Below are 17,781 nucleotides of genomic sequence, written 5' to 3'. Positions count from 1 at the left end.
AAGTTTGAACAAGTTCTATTGTTTAATGTTAGGTTAGACATGCTTTTCCTAATGTGTTGTTTATAATTTAACAGGTATTCCTCTTTCATATGTTTTTTTTCCTCATCCTCACAAAGACCATCTGTTGCCGTGCAAATAACAAATGAGCATGATTTTAATTAACGTATGTAACGTATGTTTTTCTTCCTTAGTATTTTAAGGATACAATGAGGCAATGAGTAAATAAATATATGCTCAATGTTTTGTAGTTTTCAAGCTACTTTATACTTGATTTTAATTATTCATTTTTTCTCTTAGTACACATACATAATTATATAATTATGTATGTAGGTGTTATATAATTATATAACACCTAATGTTGCGCTAACACACACTAATGAAATTCTAACACACACTCAGGAAATCACAAACATTAAACATTCATGACATTGTTGTACTATGTAGCATTTGCACTGCTGTACCTTTGCACTGTAAGTAGATATTTATTTGCTTTTAATTTATTAAGATTTTTATTTTTATGTTTTGTAACATTATTCCAAGCTGCTAAAGTTGTGCATGACTTGTCTTGTACAATGACAATAAAAGCTATCTAATCTAATCACACAAGAACATTCTACACTTTAAATAAATGCGGTCAAGTTATGTACAGTAAATATTTGATTTTTAAAGGAAGTAGTGCACATTTGGGTCTGGAATGATAACAAGCAATTCATATCTGAAATAACCCACAGAATGATTTTTATTTCACATTATTTTGTAAACTCAAACTATAGTCCGTACAGAAAAAAGCCCTTGTATAAATAAATATTAAAAATGTTGATTCTGTGGATTCTTGAACAGTTTTAGGAATCAACCAGCTCGGTGTCAGTACAACAAAAGTGTGGTTGACACATCAGAAAGACAGAAGACATTAATCCTTGGGTTTCTTTAGTAACTTTGGTCCATGTTTGTTCATTTCAGAGGGAAATGGTGTATTCCTCTCGTGATTCATCCCCAACACGCCGCCTCAACACCCTCCCTTCATCTTCCTCAGTATCCTCTGGCTCTCCGTCTCGCTCACGCCTCTCCTACAGCGGGGGTCGCCCCTCTCTGCATGAGCCGCCTCGTCACCCACATCACCTGGCTGCTGGACATGGTGCCAACGGAGGCCTCTCCCCGTCACCCAGTGCCATACTGGAGCGTCGTGATGTCAAGCCTGACGAAGAAGTTTCAGCCAAAAACATGGCACTAATGAAGAACGAGAGTCTATACGCAGATCCATACAGCTTAATGCACGAGGGCCGCCTCAGCATCGCCTCTACCCAGTCCTTAGCTGCTCTTGGTGACCCTTTCAGCTTCCCTGTTTCCACAGGCTTGTACCGTCGTGGATCTGTGCGCTCCCTGAGCACCTACTCAGCCGCTGCCCTCCAGGGTGACCTGGATGACTCTCTGTACAAACCTGGAGCATCCCTCTATTCAGACACTTACTCCTCGGCCACTCTGGGGATGGGTTTTCGCATGCCACCTTCGTCCCCTCAGAAAATTCCTGACATGCAGCTAAGGGACAGAGACTATTCCACATCACCTAGGGCCTCTCCTGTTAGGCAGACCTTCCGGAAGGATTCTGCCTCCTCCTCTGTGTTTGTAGACAGCCCAAAGTCACGGCCAAGTTCTGGTTCTGAACCTCTATGTATAACAGCAGGACCAGGAGAAGGCAGCAGGTCAGGTTTTGGGACATCTTTATCTGGACAAGACCCAGACACAAGCAGGTGAGTGTCGGCAGGTATTATCCTGTACGTTTACACCAAGCCCCCAAATCAAATCTACTCTGAACACTGTAGCAGGGGTGGACTGGCCATCAGACATACCAGGCATTGTCCTGGTGGGCCGTCAACCCAAAGAGATTTTGACGAGCGAGAGGAGGCAGATATTTTATATGTTAACAGGTGGCCAAAAATGGTCCAAAAGTGGCAAAATGTTGCAAGAAAAGAGTGTCAAGTGACTAAAATGGGCCAACAGCAGTCAAGAGTGGCCAAAAATGGGCAAATAAAGTAGAACCAGGTGGTATGTAATGGCAAAGGGTAACTTAAATGAGCAAAATTTGTCAATCAATAATTAAAAAAGATGAAATGTGGCAAACAATAGTGAAAAAGGGCAAAAATGTGGAACAAAAAAAGGCAAAATGTAGGGTAAAAAGAAAACAAGTAGTATTTATTTTTTAGGAAAGGACAAAAAAATGGATAGAAGTGTCGAAAAGAATTGACAAAAAAACAGAAAAAAGGGTATTTATTGGCAAACGGTAGCTAAAGTCTGAAAAAAAGTGTCAGAACTTTTTGAAAAGGGGCAAAAATGGGACAAAGGAAGTTGTAAAATGGTTAAAGGAAATAGGTGAAAAGGGGTTAAAAAGTTTCCCCCCTTTTAAGGTTTTCTGGGGGAATAAGAATTAAAATTAAGACATAAAATGTCACATGTTGAGCATTACTGATTTAATAACGGCTTGTACATGGTGTCCGCTGATAATATAGTGGGCTTATCTGGACAGAAAATGCCAATTTTTGTCCCAGTCCACCCCTGCCTGTAATCAATGTATTTCACATGATTAAGATCTGCCAAAGCAACAACTGTTGCCATACTCATCTGTTCCATTTCCATGTCAGTCAAAATGTATATTTTTCATAGGGATCAACGATTGGAGCGTATGGAGGCCATGGAGAAGCAGATAGCCAGCCTAACCGGCCTGGTCCAAAGTGTGCTGACCAGAGCACCAGACAGTGATAGCACGTAAGACCCTCCATCATACCTCATCAACCCTGTGAAGGTCACAAATACAGCTTCATTTTACACACACAAGCAGAGCCATTGACATAGAAGTGTTTAGGGTCACTATCTGCTCCATGGCAGTAATGTGGGCCGTTACTGTGAGTACAGCACAGCTGCAGAAGACCAAAGCTACAGGGCACAGTGCTATTGATTTATGCACTAATACACAGATTTGTGATACAAGTAGATTTTGAGGTCCTTACATCAACTACTGTTATCTTGACGCATCACAATTATGCGGACAAGTGAAGCTCAATAACAAGAAGATAGTGTCCAGTAGTGGTATTGTTAGCGTTAGCACTGTAATTGCCTTGCCCTGTGGCCGTTGATCCTCAGATGTGGCCTGCTGCGTCTCTGCATGATGGCGGGCTGCCCTCCGGACCAAGGGACGGAGTTTTCACGGCCATTACCTTTTTCTTCCAGCGAGAAGACGGAAACCAACAGTGACGGCTCTGCCTCTGGAAGTGAGTACAGAGGCATTACTGTGGCCAGTTTACCCAATTGTCACTAACGCTTCCTTTTCCCTATTTTGATCGCTGTTCTATGTGGTGGCGCCGTGCCCCCGATTCCTGTATTTGAGATATTTTCATTAAAAAAGTAGTAGGATAACCTTGAGGTTGTATTTTTCAATGCTGTTGGGTTGCTTCGTAGAAAATGTCCTTTGAACTAATAGCTAACATGTTGTTACACATGTTTGAAACATATCTATATGATCAGGTTTAGTTGCAAGTGGTTGCTTTGCAAGTATGTATAGATGTCACATCAAGTGGCATTTTTTCATGGAATACAGTATATTTTGTCCACCTTATTCCAGTGAACCCAATTGTACAGGGATTATGATCATAATTAATCATCGGTGTCAAATTTCTTGATGGAAATGCGTGTGATATGCGAGACGAGATTTCAAACAGTTCAATAATTTTTGACACAATGGTATTGTAGCAGAAGCATGTACACAGGTAGGTGAATGTCAGGCTAGCTTACCCCTACCCCTCACAGCAGCACTACAAAAAAAAAATAATAATAATAATAATAATAGCTGACAAGTCTGATAGTAACAATTTATGACGTGTAAGTAAAAAACACTAGTCCTGTTTCTACACATGCACTGCAGTTGCTAGGAATTTGCTTGTGATGTGAAACCCTCTGATTCACTCCCACATTAGGGACACTGCCATTTATCTTGCATCACTAATTCATAAAAACCTGGTAGAATTGATTCAAGGTGCTAATTTAAAGGTCCTAGGAGGTCTGAAAGTCACAACTAAAGCCTGGTTAGCAACAATGCTTCTGGTCTGATAGCAGCAGAAAATGCTTATAGATTTTGTATGGACACTAAGTTTAATGTTTGTTAGTTGGAAGACTTTGCAACCATCTGACAACATGCAAACATCACCCTCCAGGTCATAGACGTACATGTTGATTTTACACACTTAGATTTTACACAGGTCTATAAAAACAATGTCTCTCTGTGATTACTACGAACAGGAATTGTTACGAGTTTAAACTTTTTATCTCTGTTTTTCCAGTTCTTTCTGGCTCCTTACACTGACCTTCTTAAAGTCAATTAAAGAATATTAATGATTTAATTTTCGTGTAACATATTGTTACACAGACCTAATTATGTCCATTGACTCTCTGTAAGTGTTAAAAAGTTTAGAGCTGCAGCTATTGTTCAAATGTATTTAAGTAATCATTTGTTGATTTTTTTTGTTCATCAAATTGCTCAAAACATCAATAAAAACTGAAAAGAATATAAACAGCTTGTGCTAGCATAATACAAATACAGCTAAAGTAGCAACCACACAAATTATTAAAGTTATTCATCAAAAGATATCCATATAGAAATAAAAAATATCAGGTAAAAATTAACACTACTTTCAAAAAGTACATTACAATAAGCTTTGTGGGAAACCAGTTTTACATCAACATTATTGAACAAGAAAAAACTGCAATGGACTGGCACACTGTGCAGGGTGTATAATTGATAATTATTAATCTTAAAACTAAATCTTCTCCAGATTTTTTTGTTTCTGTTTTGCTTAAGTCAGCTCTTTCTCTCTCCTCCTGTATCTGTAATCACACACGTCATTTCTCTATAACAGCTCGGTCTTTCTATATTCCAGCTGGACGTCTTAAGAAGAAAGGTAGATGCCATCTATTCTATCACCCCCTGTTTCTCTCCTGTCACACTCCTGGCTCTCTGTGTGGTGTTTCTGGGTTGCTGGAAATGTATTTTCCCCCTGTTTTCACCCCTCGTATTTTCCATATCCCAGACACAGACTTCTTTTGACCTGTCTCTGGTCTCTGTCTTTACCTTTTTCAATATCGACTCAGTGGTTTTTCTCATATCTCTAAAGTCTGTCTTTTTCACACACTCTGCACTCCTCCCTGAGTGTGTGTGTGTGTGGCTGAGTATCTGGTAGGTTGGTCTGTAAACTCACAAAGCCTTATTTTTTGGAAGAAGCATGGGTACCCCTATGTGTGAATACTGAGTATACTACGAGTATGCTAAGTGGCCTTTTCCTTGGGTTACTTACTAATAGCATGAGTGTATGTTTCTCCCAAAAAAAGAAGTTTAACAACACAATGAGGTTTATGTGAGTATTACATGTGTCACCTTTGCTGGCTTTTATATCTCCCATCTGGATAAAACTAACACATCTTTCCATCAACCTTTTCATTAACTTCTTACATTTTGCTCTTCAGCTCACACGCCGTCGGCACCTCTAGCTCTGATGCCACCACCGCCATCCAACATGAGCCATCTGAACAACATGGGCCGATTGCAGATGCAACTTCATCTGCACGGTTTGCAGCAAAACGCCACAGACCTGCGGAAACAGCTGACCCAGCTACGAAAGACACAGGTACAATTAGTCCAAATCCTGAATGGTTGAAATAGTGAGCATATTGATTGTGTTTGTTTAATATTCATAACTAATGCTAATGACTATTTTATGTTGGCTGATAGTGATGACCAGTGTTCATTTTGACAGCAACGTTTAATTTAGTTTTAGTCATAGGCTTTTGACTAAAATGCAGTAGTAGTTTTAGTCCAAATTTACTCACCAGGATTATATTTCAGTTATAGTTTTAGTCAAATAAATGACATTAAGATTTTAGTCGACTAAATCGTTAAAAATTGAATCGACTAAATTGTAAAACACAAGAGTTTAAAGCAGAAATAAGTAATTTTTTCTTCCTTCATAAATCCTTCTCAGCGACCGTGGCTCAGGTGGTAGTTGCTGATCAAGAGGTTGGGGGTTCGATCCCAGTACCTGACTATGTGTCGAAGTGTCCTTGGGCAAGACACTGAACCCTAAGTTGCTCCCAGTGGTCGACTAGCGCCTTGCATGGTAGTCCTGTCCCACTGGTGTGTGAATGTGAGAGTGAATGGGTGAATGCGCTGATATGTAAAGCGCTTTGAGACTGCTTCAGTGTCCATTTACCATTCAAGTCCATAGTCTCCGTGAGGGTAATACTAAAATACTAAAATGTTTATGGGGTGATTGGGGGGTCTTTCATCCCCCCCCCCCGATGTCTCTGCTCAGAAAAGAGCACTTGCCTTCGACCCGGTGGCAAGACGTACTGCTTTACGACAGCCCAATACAAACTAATGCTAGATTATTACGATTGTCTACAAATTCACTTTTGTCAAACGTATATCATGGCGGAGCCAGCAAAAAAAAAAGGCAGAGAGGACCTTTGTCTGAGGAATGGAGCAACTCCATGCAGTGACAGCTCAGCAGCAACACACAGCAATCACACACACTCTGGCAACAGGCACGCACACACACTCGCCACCCAGCGCTCCATCAGGCAGCACACACACAAATATCCATCCATCTATTCATTATCCATCCATCCATTTTCAGAGCCGCTTTGTCAGCACACAAACACACACATCACACACATTTCCACACTCCCTTCCATATTACTCCATATCATTCATTTATTTTACTTGTCTCTCTTCCTCATACTGTTCACATGGTCACATGGGACTATATGTGTGAAAGCACCCTTAGTGTCACTGTTTTATTAGGATTTTTTAGTGATGGTTGCAACTGTCTTGGGAGAGCAAAGGTGCACATGTAGCTGTGGGGTGGGGCAGGCGGTAGGGGGTGCTGAGTGTTTACAACAACGACATAACGAAAAGGGACCTTTAGGGGCAGCGCAAGTTACTTAGTTCTGCTTTAGGCATTTTTTAAAGATTTAATTAGCATTGATCAACCTGATATTAATGGTATTAATGTCACACAGACAGATTCGATGTGATTATAAATTATAAATATATTTTTATATAGTTATTCTTCACATGCATTTGTTTAAATAGTCATAGTCTAGTTATTGACACTTAAAAATATGTACTCGATGAAAGCTATGATAAAAAAAGAACACTGATAGTGACCAAAGTGTTGACAGCCCCTCTGCAGCATTCACACACACATTGCATTTAAAGGACACTTCATTTAAATCAGCAAACGTGTCAAAAACCTTAAGACCATCATCCAGGTTACATTCTATGCTGTAGCATCGGCAGAGTCAGTGGCTTTGATGTGTATTTGATCTGCACTTCTACTCTTTACCTTTACCTAATGCGCTTTAGTGTGTCTGCAGGTCGATAGCACCCTGCAGTATGTCTAAAATGTTAAAGTTAAAGATGATTTACTCGGACATGCTGGTGGTCCCCGCTGGACTGGGGCTGATTTGGCTGTCCAAGATCACGATCAGCAGCTTAGATTTTAAATGTGTTTCATGAATTATACACTAGAGGAAAAAAACAGTACAAGATAAATCATCAAGTTTTCTACTTGGAGAAATGTTGACTTCTAGATTGTTGCTAACAAGCCTCCTGTTTAGTGTCACGGCTGCGAGCTAACATGGGAGTTCATGGGTAAATAACAAGTGCTAGCGATACTGTTGTCTCGCTTCACATCAAAAGCATAAGGCTGATAAATATTTAATTTTTTTTCCAAGGATGTAGTTTCATCTCAGGGAGTTGTATTACATTCAGGAGTCCTGTTGAATATTCTTCTTTCACACAGAGCAGAGTTTACCCCTCACCACCTCCGTCACAGGCAGCTTTTCTATTCTTCAACGCCCCTCAGCTTTCTGTGTTTGGAGAGACGAGAAATGTTATCCACATACAGCCAGAATATTTGATTTATCTTAGCGGTGCTTTAAGAACTGTTACCTTTTTTTAATTACAAATATTGAATACAACAATAACAATAACGAGTGATGAAAGGGTTGGGGTCAATTATAATAGTAATTGTAATTTAAAAAGAAAGCTGTTGCTGTCGTACTCGTAATTAAATTGTAATTGAGTTTATTCTATAACAATTGTCAATTATAATTGAACACAAACCTGGGGAACTATGTTACAGTTCTATGTACAGTTCTACACATATGTAGTCAGCAATTATTAAAATATGTTTAATATCAATCTTTCCCACATTTTACCATTTTTAAAAAAAATAAAAAATTGAAATCGATTTGTATACTGACACAAAAAAGGCTCAGACACCCACACCAAAAATATTAAAAACAAAATTTTAATTGATTAGGCAGACTAACAAGGTAACGAGTATATGGGAAAAAATTAGATGATAGATATTTGTTTTTAGTGTATTTTACAAAGATGCTAACAGAAAGCTAACACAAAAGGAGGGTTAACTTTTATTTATTTCAGGCTCAGTAATTGTGATTAATCGTACTTGAACTTCAGTAATTGAGAATTGAAAAACACACAATTATAATTGACTTTCTGTGGATAAAGAATAATTGTAATTGGAAAAAAATGCTGGTTACTGTAATAGGAATTGAACATGGATAATTGAAAACGTAATTGGAACTGAAAAATGTAATTGACCCAAACCCTGGTGATGACACTCTCTGTTGTGTTTCAATACTAAAGGATTTTATTAAAATTAGTCTGGTTTACGTTACTATGGGTCAAAATTTGAACAAGGATGAGTTGGCACTAAATAAGCCATCATAAGTTACTGTCTTTATTGTGTGTGCGTGTGCGAGCAGATCGAGAACCAGGACTCGGTGAAAACGCTGCTTAAACGCACAGAGGTGGAGCTGAACATGCGAGTGGCCGATGCTCTGAGGAAGCAGGAGGATCCTCTGCAAAGGCAACGTCTCCTGGTGGAAGAGGAGAGACTCAAGTACCTGAATGAGGAGGAACTCATCATCCAGCAGCTCCAGTCAGTGACACACAGACCACCTTTTGAAAACCAGAAAGCATTGATCTTACATAATAAGGGATTTTAGTGAAATCTTTTGTGCATATATTGACACAGTCAGTATTTTGTATCAACAGCAGTCACCGTCTCCTTGCTCAGAGGTTGTTAGGAGGAAAATCTAACTGTAATTAAAACCGGCTTTGCACAAGATGCTTATTAAGATCTGGGTTGTGAAACTGTTCAATAACTAATTAAAGTGATTGCAGAACGACAGCAGAAAGCTACTCGACATTTAGATTTAGCATTCAGGCCATCACTGAAATGTTCTTTTGTCTATCTCTCAGAGAGCCACTGATATTTCTGAAATGTCTGAAAATGAAACGTGTAATATTTAACGCTCACGCAATCATCATCAGACAGAGCACAAACAATGGGTGCATTTCCATATAAAGGTAACGTCATCGAAAACACAATATATTATTCATATCGTTAAATTCATGTAATGTATATAGAACCACAAAATTACAAAAAAGAAGAAATAAATTTATGTATTCATTTTTAATCCAAAAGACACAATACTAATTAAGCCTTTTTTGAGCTATATCTGACTCACTTTTGCTAGCTACTTTTGTCAGCATTTTTCCAGTACAGCACCCAGTCATCCTCTGGGATGTGCGTGCCTATGAACTTTTTTATGTTCGACTATTGGCTTTAAATGCATCTCTTTTCATTCTAATTTCTAATTTAGACAATTACAAATAAAGATGGTAGAGTGTTGCATACATCTTGCAACTTACTAAGCATTAGAGCTGAGTAAGCATAGAATGGAGGTACATAAGCAATATTTTCCTTTAGCGCACATTTCTTCCTTTCAGCTGTCAATCCAGCCTCCACTTTAGTTGTAGGCAACGAACTGGCAGACCAAGCCTTGAACACCATCATTCTCAGATAAACATGCTGTAAAAACGAGGCGTTGCAGTGAAAGCCCTGGTGTTCAGCCTTCTGTCTGTTCTTTCACAGTGACCTGGAGAAGTCTGTGGACGAGATTCAGAAAGATTCATCCGTCAACCACAAGCTGGTGTCTGTGCAGGAGCTGGAAGAGAAAGGAGCTCTTCTAAGAAAACTGGGAGAGTCTCTTACCGAGCTGAAAAGTGAGTCTATTAACATTATAGGCCACCTTCTGTGCACAGACAAGTAGAAACCATACTGTTAGTTAATAGTGGTTTAATTACTCTGTAAGCACTGACTATCTTTCACTCACCTCTAGGTGCAACTCCTAATCAGGCGTTAATTGTCCTCATGATGTACCAGATCATTAAGATCAGTTCAAGAGCAAAATCTTTGATCACCACAAAAAGGCTTTCATCACATTAATTCGACCTAATGTGAGGTGTCTCCAGGAGTGGACTGGGACCATGTAGAAGCTGTTATTAAGTCAGTGAAGCCCAACATGTGGCTTTTTATGTCTTATTTTCATTATTATTCCCCCAGAAAACCTTAAAAGGGAGAAACTTTTCAACCCTTTTTTACCTGTTGCCTTTGGCCATTTTGCAACTTCCTTTGTCCTATTTTTCAAAAGGTTCTTACGGTTTTTTCAGATATTAGCTACCTTTTGCCAATAAATATCCCTTTTTTATTTTTGTCAATTTTTTAAATGTCTTTTTGACACTTTTATCCAGTTTTTGTCCTTTCTTTAATTGTTTTGGCCACTTTTCATCCTAATAACCTAACTTTTGTGCAGTAAATACCACTTGTTTCCTTTTTACTCTACATGTTGCCTCTTTTTGTTCCAGATTTTTGCCCTTTTGCACTATTGATTGCCACACTTTGTCCATTTAGTCTACCCTTTGTGATTATATACCACCTGGTTCCCCTTTATTTGTCCATTTTTGACCACTCTTGACAGCCTTTGGCTCATTTTAGTCACTTTACACACTTTTCTTGCCATGTTTTGGCCAATTTTGGACCATTTTTGGCCACCATGTTTGCCTCCACTTGCTCGTAAAATAAAAAAAAAAAAAAAAAAAAAACGTAGCTGATTGGTTTGGCCCACTTCGGGTTTGGCCCGTTATGCCAGATGGCCAGTAACACCCCTGGGTGTCACCTGTAGGGTATGATCGTGTTATTATAACCCCTTTGTCCTTCTGTGTCGACGACAGATCAGTTCCCAGGCCTACAGAGTAAGATGCGGGTGGTCCTCCGGGTGGAGGTAGAGGCTGTGAAATTCCTGAAAGAAGAGCCACACAGGCTGGACGCCCTGTTAAAACGCTGCAAGAGCATCACGGACACCCTAGCCACAATACGCAAGTATGACCTATGACCCTGCATCAGACAGTGGGCTGCACCTACACTTTATTTTAAAACATTTTCATTTAAATGCACTTTAATATATAAAGTGGATTAGACATTTTTTTTTTCATTTTTATGGTGCAAGATTCTAAACAAAAAAACTGCATGCTTGAGGCTGAAGTGTCTCTGACACATTACTTGTCATTTAAAAATCTAAGGGGTGGATTCACTAACATCTGAAATAAAGGGTGGTAAACCAGGTGCGTCCCTAAATCCTTTGGTGGCTCTGTTTCCTGACCTGCTGTAGGTAATTCACTAACATTGCGGCATTAATAGGTGCGCGCGTATAGACGTGGTCGAGACCTCCCTATTTAAATTAGCATTTTGCTCGTTCAACATCGAGAGGTCCACAGAAGCACAAAATAACATTTGAAGAAGTTCAATCGGAACCTGGTGAACTCTGTCTGCTGCACAAACATTTAATAATGTAGAAAACAAAATAAACAAAGAAAAAAAACAACAACTTTAAAACCTAATAATGTTTTTCCCCTTAATTTAATGTGGCTGTTTCGTCAGGTCCTGTAACTTTGCTTTTATCAGTCCAAAAAAAACAGGCAGATTTGATGAATTGCAGTGCACCCACTCCACTAATTTATTTGCATTTTTTTGCGCACATTATGAGATCGCCTACTTTACATATTCATCAGAGGGAAACACGCTAAATGGATTGTAGGCGCATTGTGATGCTTACAACACGTTAAGTCTTGATTCCTTTGGGTTTGTACCCCTATTAGTGCGTGGAGTGATGTTCGCACACGTTTTAATACCCCTAAACCTTCAGTGAATCCACCCCTAGCTGTTAATGTTCAATGAAAGTTCTATCAAATAAAACCCTCTTAGTCAGGACTTTTTACTTGTGTGGCAAAGTTGCTAATTACCATTGAATACAATGATTGTGTAACACCTTAAAAAAGGCAAGTTTTTTTTAGAAATAAGTGATTGAATTTAATAATTTCATTCATAGTATCAACAACACGTTGCCTCTTAGCATTTTTCATCAATATCTTCACTGTTGTTAAGAAACGTCACGCATATTTTAATTTGACATTAATTCGACCATCTTCTTTGTTTCACTGTATTTTTTAGAGATACCAGTAAGTAAATATTTAATAGGATATGATATTCATTTTAATAAAGTTGACTAATAAAACCATGTTTTATGTCCATAAAGACAAGCCAATGAGGGCGTCTGGAAGAAACAAGGGGACTTTTCTAGCCCGTCATTAAAGCACAACGTTGACCTGAGAAAATTCTCGGACTTCGACCTCCCCACCAGCCCCCCACTCACAATCAGTGACCTTGGAGGCAGTAACAGCCTGTCCAACTGGAGCCCTCACTCCAGTCTCAGTCGGAGTAATCCATCGGGCTCTCACAAGGACAATCATCCTCCGGTTCCTCACAAGGGCAAAGCTCTGGAGGAGCTGGAACGACGAGCTGCTGACAAAGCTCTCTCCATGGAAGTCCGACTGGTACAAAGAAATTCAATAGTCTCATTTTAAATTCTACTTTTTCCAAAACCAAGCCAGATGATACATGACTCAAAAAAAGATTGACTTTTCCTTTCAAAGTGTTTACTTTCACCTTTTCTCATTTAAGGCAGCAGAGCGAGACTGGGAGGAAAAGCGAGCTAGTCTGACCCAGTACAGTGCCCAGGACATCAACCGACTGCTGGAGGAGACCCAGGCAGAGCTCATGAAGGCCATTCCAGATCTGGAATTTGCTGCTAAGCAGATAAAGACCTCGTCCAACTCTCCATCAACCCAGACTCCACAGAGCAGTGCAGCTACTCTAGAACACCGCGCCAACAAGCCCCAGCACAAGCTGTCTGGAAAAGAAGGAGGATCCAGACGCGGCTCTGGTGGGAGACGGAGATCCGAGCTTGAGCCTGCATTAAAATGTTGCCTGAAAAGATAATTTTACACTCTGAGGTATTGTGTTTTGTTTTCCAGATGAGCTGACAGTACCTAGGTATCGCACAGAAAAGCCCTCCAAGTCACCTCCCCCTCCACCCCCGAGACGGAGCTTCCCTTCTTCTCCGGGTCTTATCACTCGTAGCGGAGAGCAACTGATTCCTGGTAAAAGTATAAAGGTAGGTCACAGTGAAAGTCATAGTGATTATATTTTTGCATAGGCGGAAATCTTATTGTTGAAGGAACAAAACAAACCTAATGTTTCCAAGGGATTTTAGTAACTTTCCTGCTTCATTCTGGAAGTTGTTGAATTATATATTATTATGTTCTCTTATATTTATATATTTATATTTTATAACTTATGCCCATACTTGGGCCCATGCTGCCTATTAGTTAGAAGGTTATAGGTTTGATTCTAGTCTTTTTTATATCCACTGGCAAAGCAAAACATGTAGGATGAATGTGCAGAAAACAACAATCCATAAACTCTTAAAACTGTTGGTCTGACGAGAGTTACTTAAGAAAACCCACTCAAGCATTGGGAGAACATGTAAACTTCACAACTATAGGTCAGAGGTTATCTAACCAATCAAACCCAGGACTGAGCTGCTGTGTGGCATAACTGCTACCACATCTACTTCCCAGGATAAATACCATCAATTGAAATTATGATGAGCAGATCTATTGTAAGAAATATATATAAAACATAATCTAGATGGGCTCACTCACTATGTATAATGTGTCCATAGAAATCTGAATCAGAAGAGAATGATGGTCAGAAGCCTCACATGAAACTGAGGAGAACCGTGTCTGAAAACCCTCGTCCTGCATCCACACCCCCCATTCTGTCCTCCGGGGAAAAGGAAGAACGTGTAGATGAGAAAATCACGGCTGAATTAGAGGTAAACACAACACAAGCTATGGAAAATGTTGATGAATCCATGAAAAATGTCTTAAAACAATCTGAAAACGTAGCATGTTGTATTATTTATGTGATGTCTACAGTCTGACACTACTGTGTGCTGATATGCACAAACTAGTGGCAGACATTTTATGTAAATCATAATCGTTCTTCAACTCCACAACTTTGTTTAGCTGTTCAATAAAGCCACAATCAGAGTGTCGCTGCTCTGTTCTCTTAGCCTTTAACACTAGATCCAGAACATCAGCGTGTGCCTTTGCTGATGTCAGTGTTACTGTTTACCTGTGACCTCAACACAGACTAGGTTAATGAAAGTATATTAAAACAAAGATATCTGCTATTGTTTCGCCCCCAAAAGACGATCTAACTTTAATTCACTTTAGGCTATGTAGATTGTAAGGGATATCTGGAAGCACAGAAACCAGTTTAAAGCATTTCTATGTATTCCTTATTGTTTTGTGTCTTTTTACCAATCCCATAAGAATTATATATAGTATAAATAGTTATAAACCTCATGTATTCACAGTCTTCTACACACAAAACTTATAGACAGGTATTATTTGCTTACTTATTTTGATTTTTTTTAATCAGATGTTCCCTACTTTCTTTAATTGATGATCCTTCTGTGAAATGTGTTTTAGCTAAGACATCAAGGATAATCCTGATTAGGGCTCGGTCACTTCGATATTTTTCCTTCAAATGGCGATAGACGATATAAACTTGATATTTTTTGTCTTCTCAAAAATTTTTTACAAAAAAAAAAACAATACTGTGTCAAAGTCACTGTAAGAAAATGCCACAAATGACCTTTTATTAATCACCAGCGTCAACATTTTGTGCAACTTTTTGGCTTTTTTTCTCATTTGGGACGGAAAGTGCAAATAATTTCTGTAGTGTGGCTTCTTTCAGGGCAGGTCTGAGTTGCTGAAAGCAGTTTTTAAAGCATAGACTCATCCAGTACGTGGCCCCTTTAAGACAGTCGCAAGAGGGGCCACATGAGAGGTGTGTAAACAGAGCGCCGTGAGCTGCAGAGTTTGTCGTTACAGAAGAGAAATAAAATCACTGTTTCATCCACATCTCTCGTCGCACCCTGCTGTGTTTTTTATTGTTTCTCTGAGACATGCAGCAGAGCAGCAGCAAATAAAGCGAAATGCAAAAAAAAAAAAAAAAGAATTTAATAAAATGATATTGTTTTAGGCGATAGTGTCATTTTCTACCTCTACCTGAAGGATTACATGTGCCCCCATTTTAACGAAGATAAAATCTTTGCCCTTTAACCTTTTTCCCTCTTTTTATCAACCGAAAATATACCTCTTTATAACTATTATCAGATTTATTCAAAGAGGTTTCAATCTCAAGTGTTTTCTTCGTTCATAGGGGAGCAACTTGTTTCCTGTCCCACACATCGTGTTGACTGAATATTCCACAGCGCTCACCTCAGACCATCCTGTCAAAGATTTTAAAATTGAACCCTTAGTGAAGACAAAATCTCAAGATTTCACAAGTTATGATGAAGTTTACACGAACCTGAATCCCATGATGAGAGACAAATGTTATAAAAGCATTCCTCAAAAGGAACAGTGTTGTTTTGAAGAAGAATTTCCAGAGCTGCAGATAAGGCACGTATCTGTCCATCAGGCCCAAGAGATCAGCCTCCATGGAGCCGCTCTACAGACTCACATAATTTCTCCACAGACTAAAAAAGCCTGTGAAGATCAGTCAAGTGGAAGGCCCTTTACAGAGGCAAAATCAGTCAAAGAGGCCCACAAGCACTTTCATGTCCTCAGAGAACCACCCAAAACTGTTCCAAAACCCAGAATTAAGTCCCTCATTCACCCAGGTCAGCAGATCTTGTTACCAGAGGCTCCAAGGAATGGAATAGAGGCTGGAAATTCTGTCCAGTCACTTCAGCATAAAACAAACTGTGCAGTAAGCAGCGATGATGATGATCCCTCCACTCGAAAGGAAACCAAAGATGTTAAACGCAGCACCTATAAGAGACTGGACAGCTTGGAGGAGACCATTCGAGAGCTGGAGAACACCTTGATAGAGATCAGTGGCAATCCAACTACAGAGCTGTTCCGTGATGAACAGAGGATTCATGATGCATCTGCAGAGAGGACGAGCTCTCCACCATCTCAGACGGAGAAGCCACTGGTTCCACCTAAACCAGCAACGTTCAGACCAGCAGCAACCCAGGTTCAATGTTCACGCTTGTCATGTAGATGTTCCTTCTTGTCGTCTTTTCTATGGATGGATATTATTGGGACTTCACCTTCAAACTTCTGCTGTCTGCTCCCTAATGAAATCAGGATTTAGAGTGAAATTGAAATCAAACTGAGAGAACAGACAACAGACTTACCTCCTGCTTGCCTGTCCTGCTGGTTCCACATCTGCTAATGGTTTCTGTTACCGATCTATCCGTCTTTGACTATGAGTGTGGCTCATTCTGGCTTTGATGACACCAAAAAAAAGCATAGACGTAGCGCTCACATTTTTACCCTTTCTTATTTTTCTTTCCCTTTACATCCTCTGTTATTTTCTCTTTCTTTTTTGTCTCTGTTTCTATAGAAACCATCTTTGTATTCTTTGGAAGTATCGCAGTGCTTTATCCACCTCATTCCTGAGGTCGCTACATCTATTCTAGGAGCTCAACTCATAGCCAAGAACACACTTTTTTAAACTGAGCAACAATTTCTTTTCATAACAAAAGCTCTGGAGTATTGATTAAACACTTGTATTTAACGGATATTATTAACTTCTTTTTACTGTTGAAACACTAGCAAAGAGTTTCCACGACAAAAAACTATAGCAGCACTGAAGATGAGAGAAACTTTGTATGTTCTCCAGCTTCTTTTTTGCAGTTTAGAAACATGCATGTTCAGTTCAACCACTTAATTTAAGGAATTTAAATTATTAACCCTTAGGAGTGAATTTTGGCCCTGTAGGTTGTACTCTGCTATGCTAGCTCCAAGTGACCCTATAGAATACAAAAGAGGGATTATTAATAAAATACGAGCAAAACAATTTTTTTGAATAGACTGCCTTTGTAATTTATTCACCACTCAGTAACTGCTGCCTCTTTAACTGCACTAGAAGTTACCATAAGCAGTAGCATCTCTAGGAATAACATTCAAAGGAGAAGGGATGATGTAATATTACTCAAATAAATCAAAAGAAAATGTGAGAAAGAATGATGTATCTATCCCTGCACCAATGATATTACTACTGTCTGCATGCATTGCAAACATCCACAACAAAGGATTATTAATTACCAAAGAAGTCACGGCATGGCTGTGTCGGCCGCTTGTCACTGAGGTGTCTTGGAAGCTCACAGTATGTTTCTGTTTTTTTAGTGTAGCTTCAGACTCATAGCTGTTGCTGGGATACTTGACAGTGCTTTTGTCATGGTGAGTTGGAGCCCTCTGAAGTAGAGCCAGCCAGCTCTCCTCTGGGCACCGAGGAGGATTTCAGAGTTTTCACATTATATTTCATCACTTCAACTTCAGCCACGCTCATCATTTCTTTGCTCTTGTCTAATGTTTGGTGCCAACAATAAAAACACCCTGACAAACGATTTTCTGCCAGACCATCTCAGCTCAGTTTT

The 17,781-nt window shown here is 39.4% G+C and overlaps 1 protein-coding gene across 10 annotated transcripts in view; it reads left to right on the top strand.

Annotated features, from left to right (window-relative positions):
- Positions 1-17,781, top strand: part of srcin1a (SRC kinase signaling inhibitor 1a) — a 124,612-nt gene that overhangs the window by 97,337 nt on the left and 9,494 nt on the right. For 6 of the 10 annotated variants that reach the window (XM_028454682.1, XM_028454683.1, XM_028454681.1 and 3 more), the window contains 12 exons: positions 961-1,748; positions 2,659-2,760; positions 3,136-3,263; positions 4,926-4,946; positions 5,509-5,669; positions 8,839-9,014; positions 10,014-10,144; positions 11,153-11,300; positions 12,514-12,811; positions 12,939-13,200; positions 13,292-13,431; positions 14,002-14,154. In XM_028454682.1, coding sequence (XP_028310483.1) covers positions 961-1,748; positions 2,659-2,760; positions 3,136-3,263; positions 4,926-4,946; positions 5,509-5,669; positions 8,839-9,014; positions 10,014-10,144; positions 11,153-11,300; positions 12,514-12,811; positions 12,939-13,200; positions 13,292-13,431; positions 14,002-14,154 — 2,508 coding nt within the window. The remainder of the gene's footprint in view (positions 1-960; positions 1,749-2,658; positions 2,761-3,135; positions 3,264-4,925; positions 4,947-5,508; positions 5,670-8,838; positions 9,015-10,013; positions 10,145-11,152; positions 11,301-12,513; positions 12,812-12,938; positions 13,201-13,291; positions 13,432-14,001; positions 14,155-17,781) is intronic. The other 4 variants (XM_028454690.1, XM_028454685.1, XM_028454686.1 and 1 more) reach the window with 3 other exon arrangements.

The sequence above is a fragment of the Gouania willdenowi genome, chromosome 8, assembly GCF_900634775.1.
Source record: "Gouania willdenowi chromosome 8, fGouWil2.1, whole genome shotgun sequence".
NCBI classification, from domain to species: Eukaryota; Metazoa; Chordata; class Actinopteri; order Blenniiformes; family Gobiesocidae; genus Gouania; species Gouania willdenowi.
Note: the sequence above shows the minus strand (reverse complement) of the source record. Positions and strands in the feature narration are given on the sequence as shown.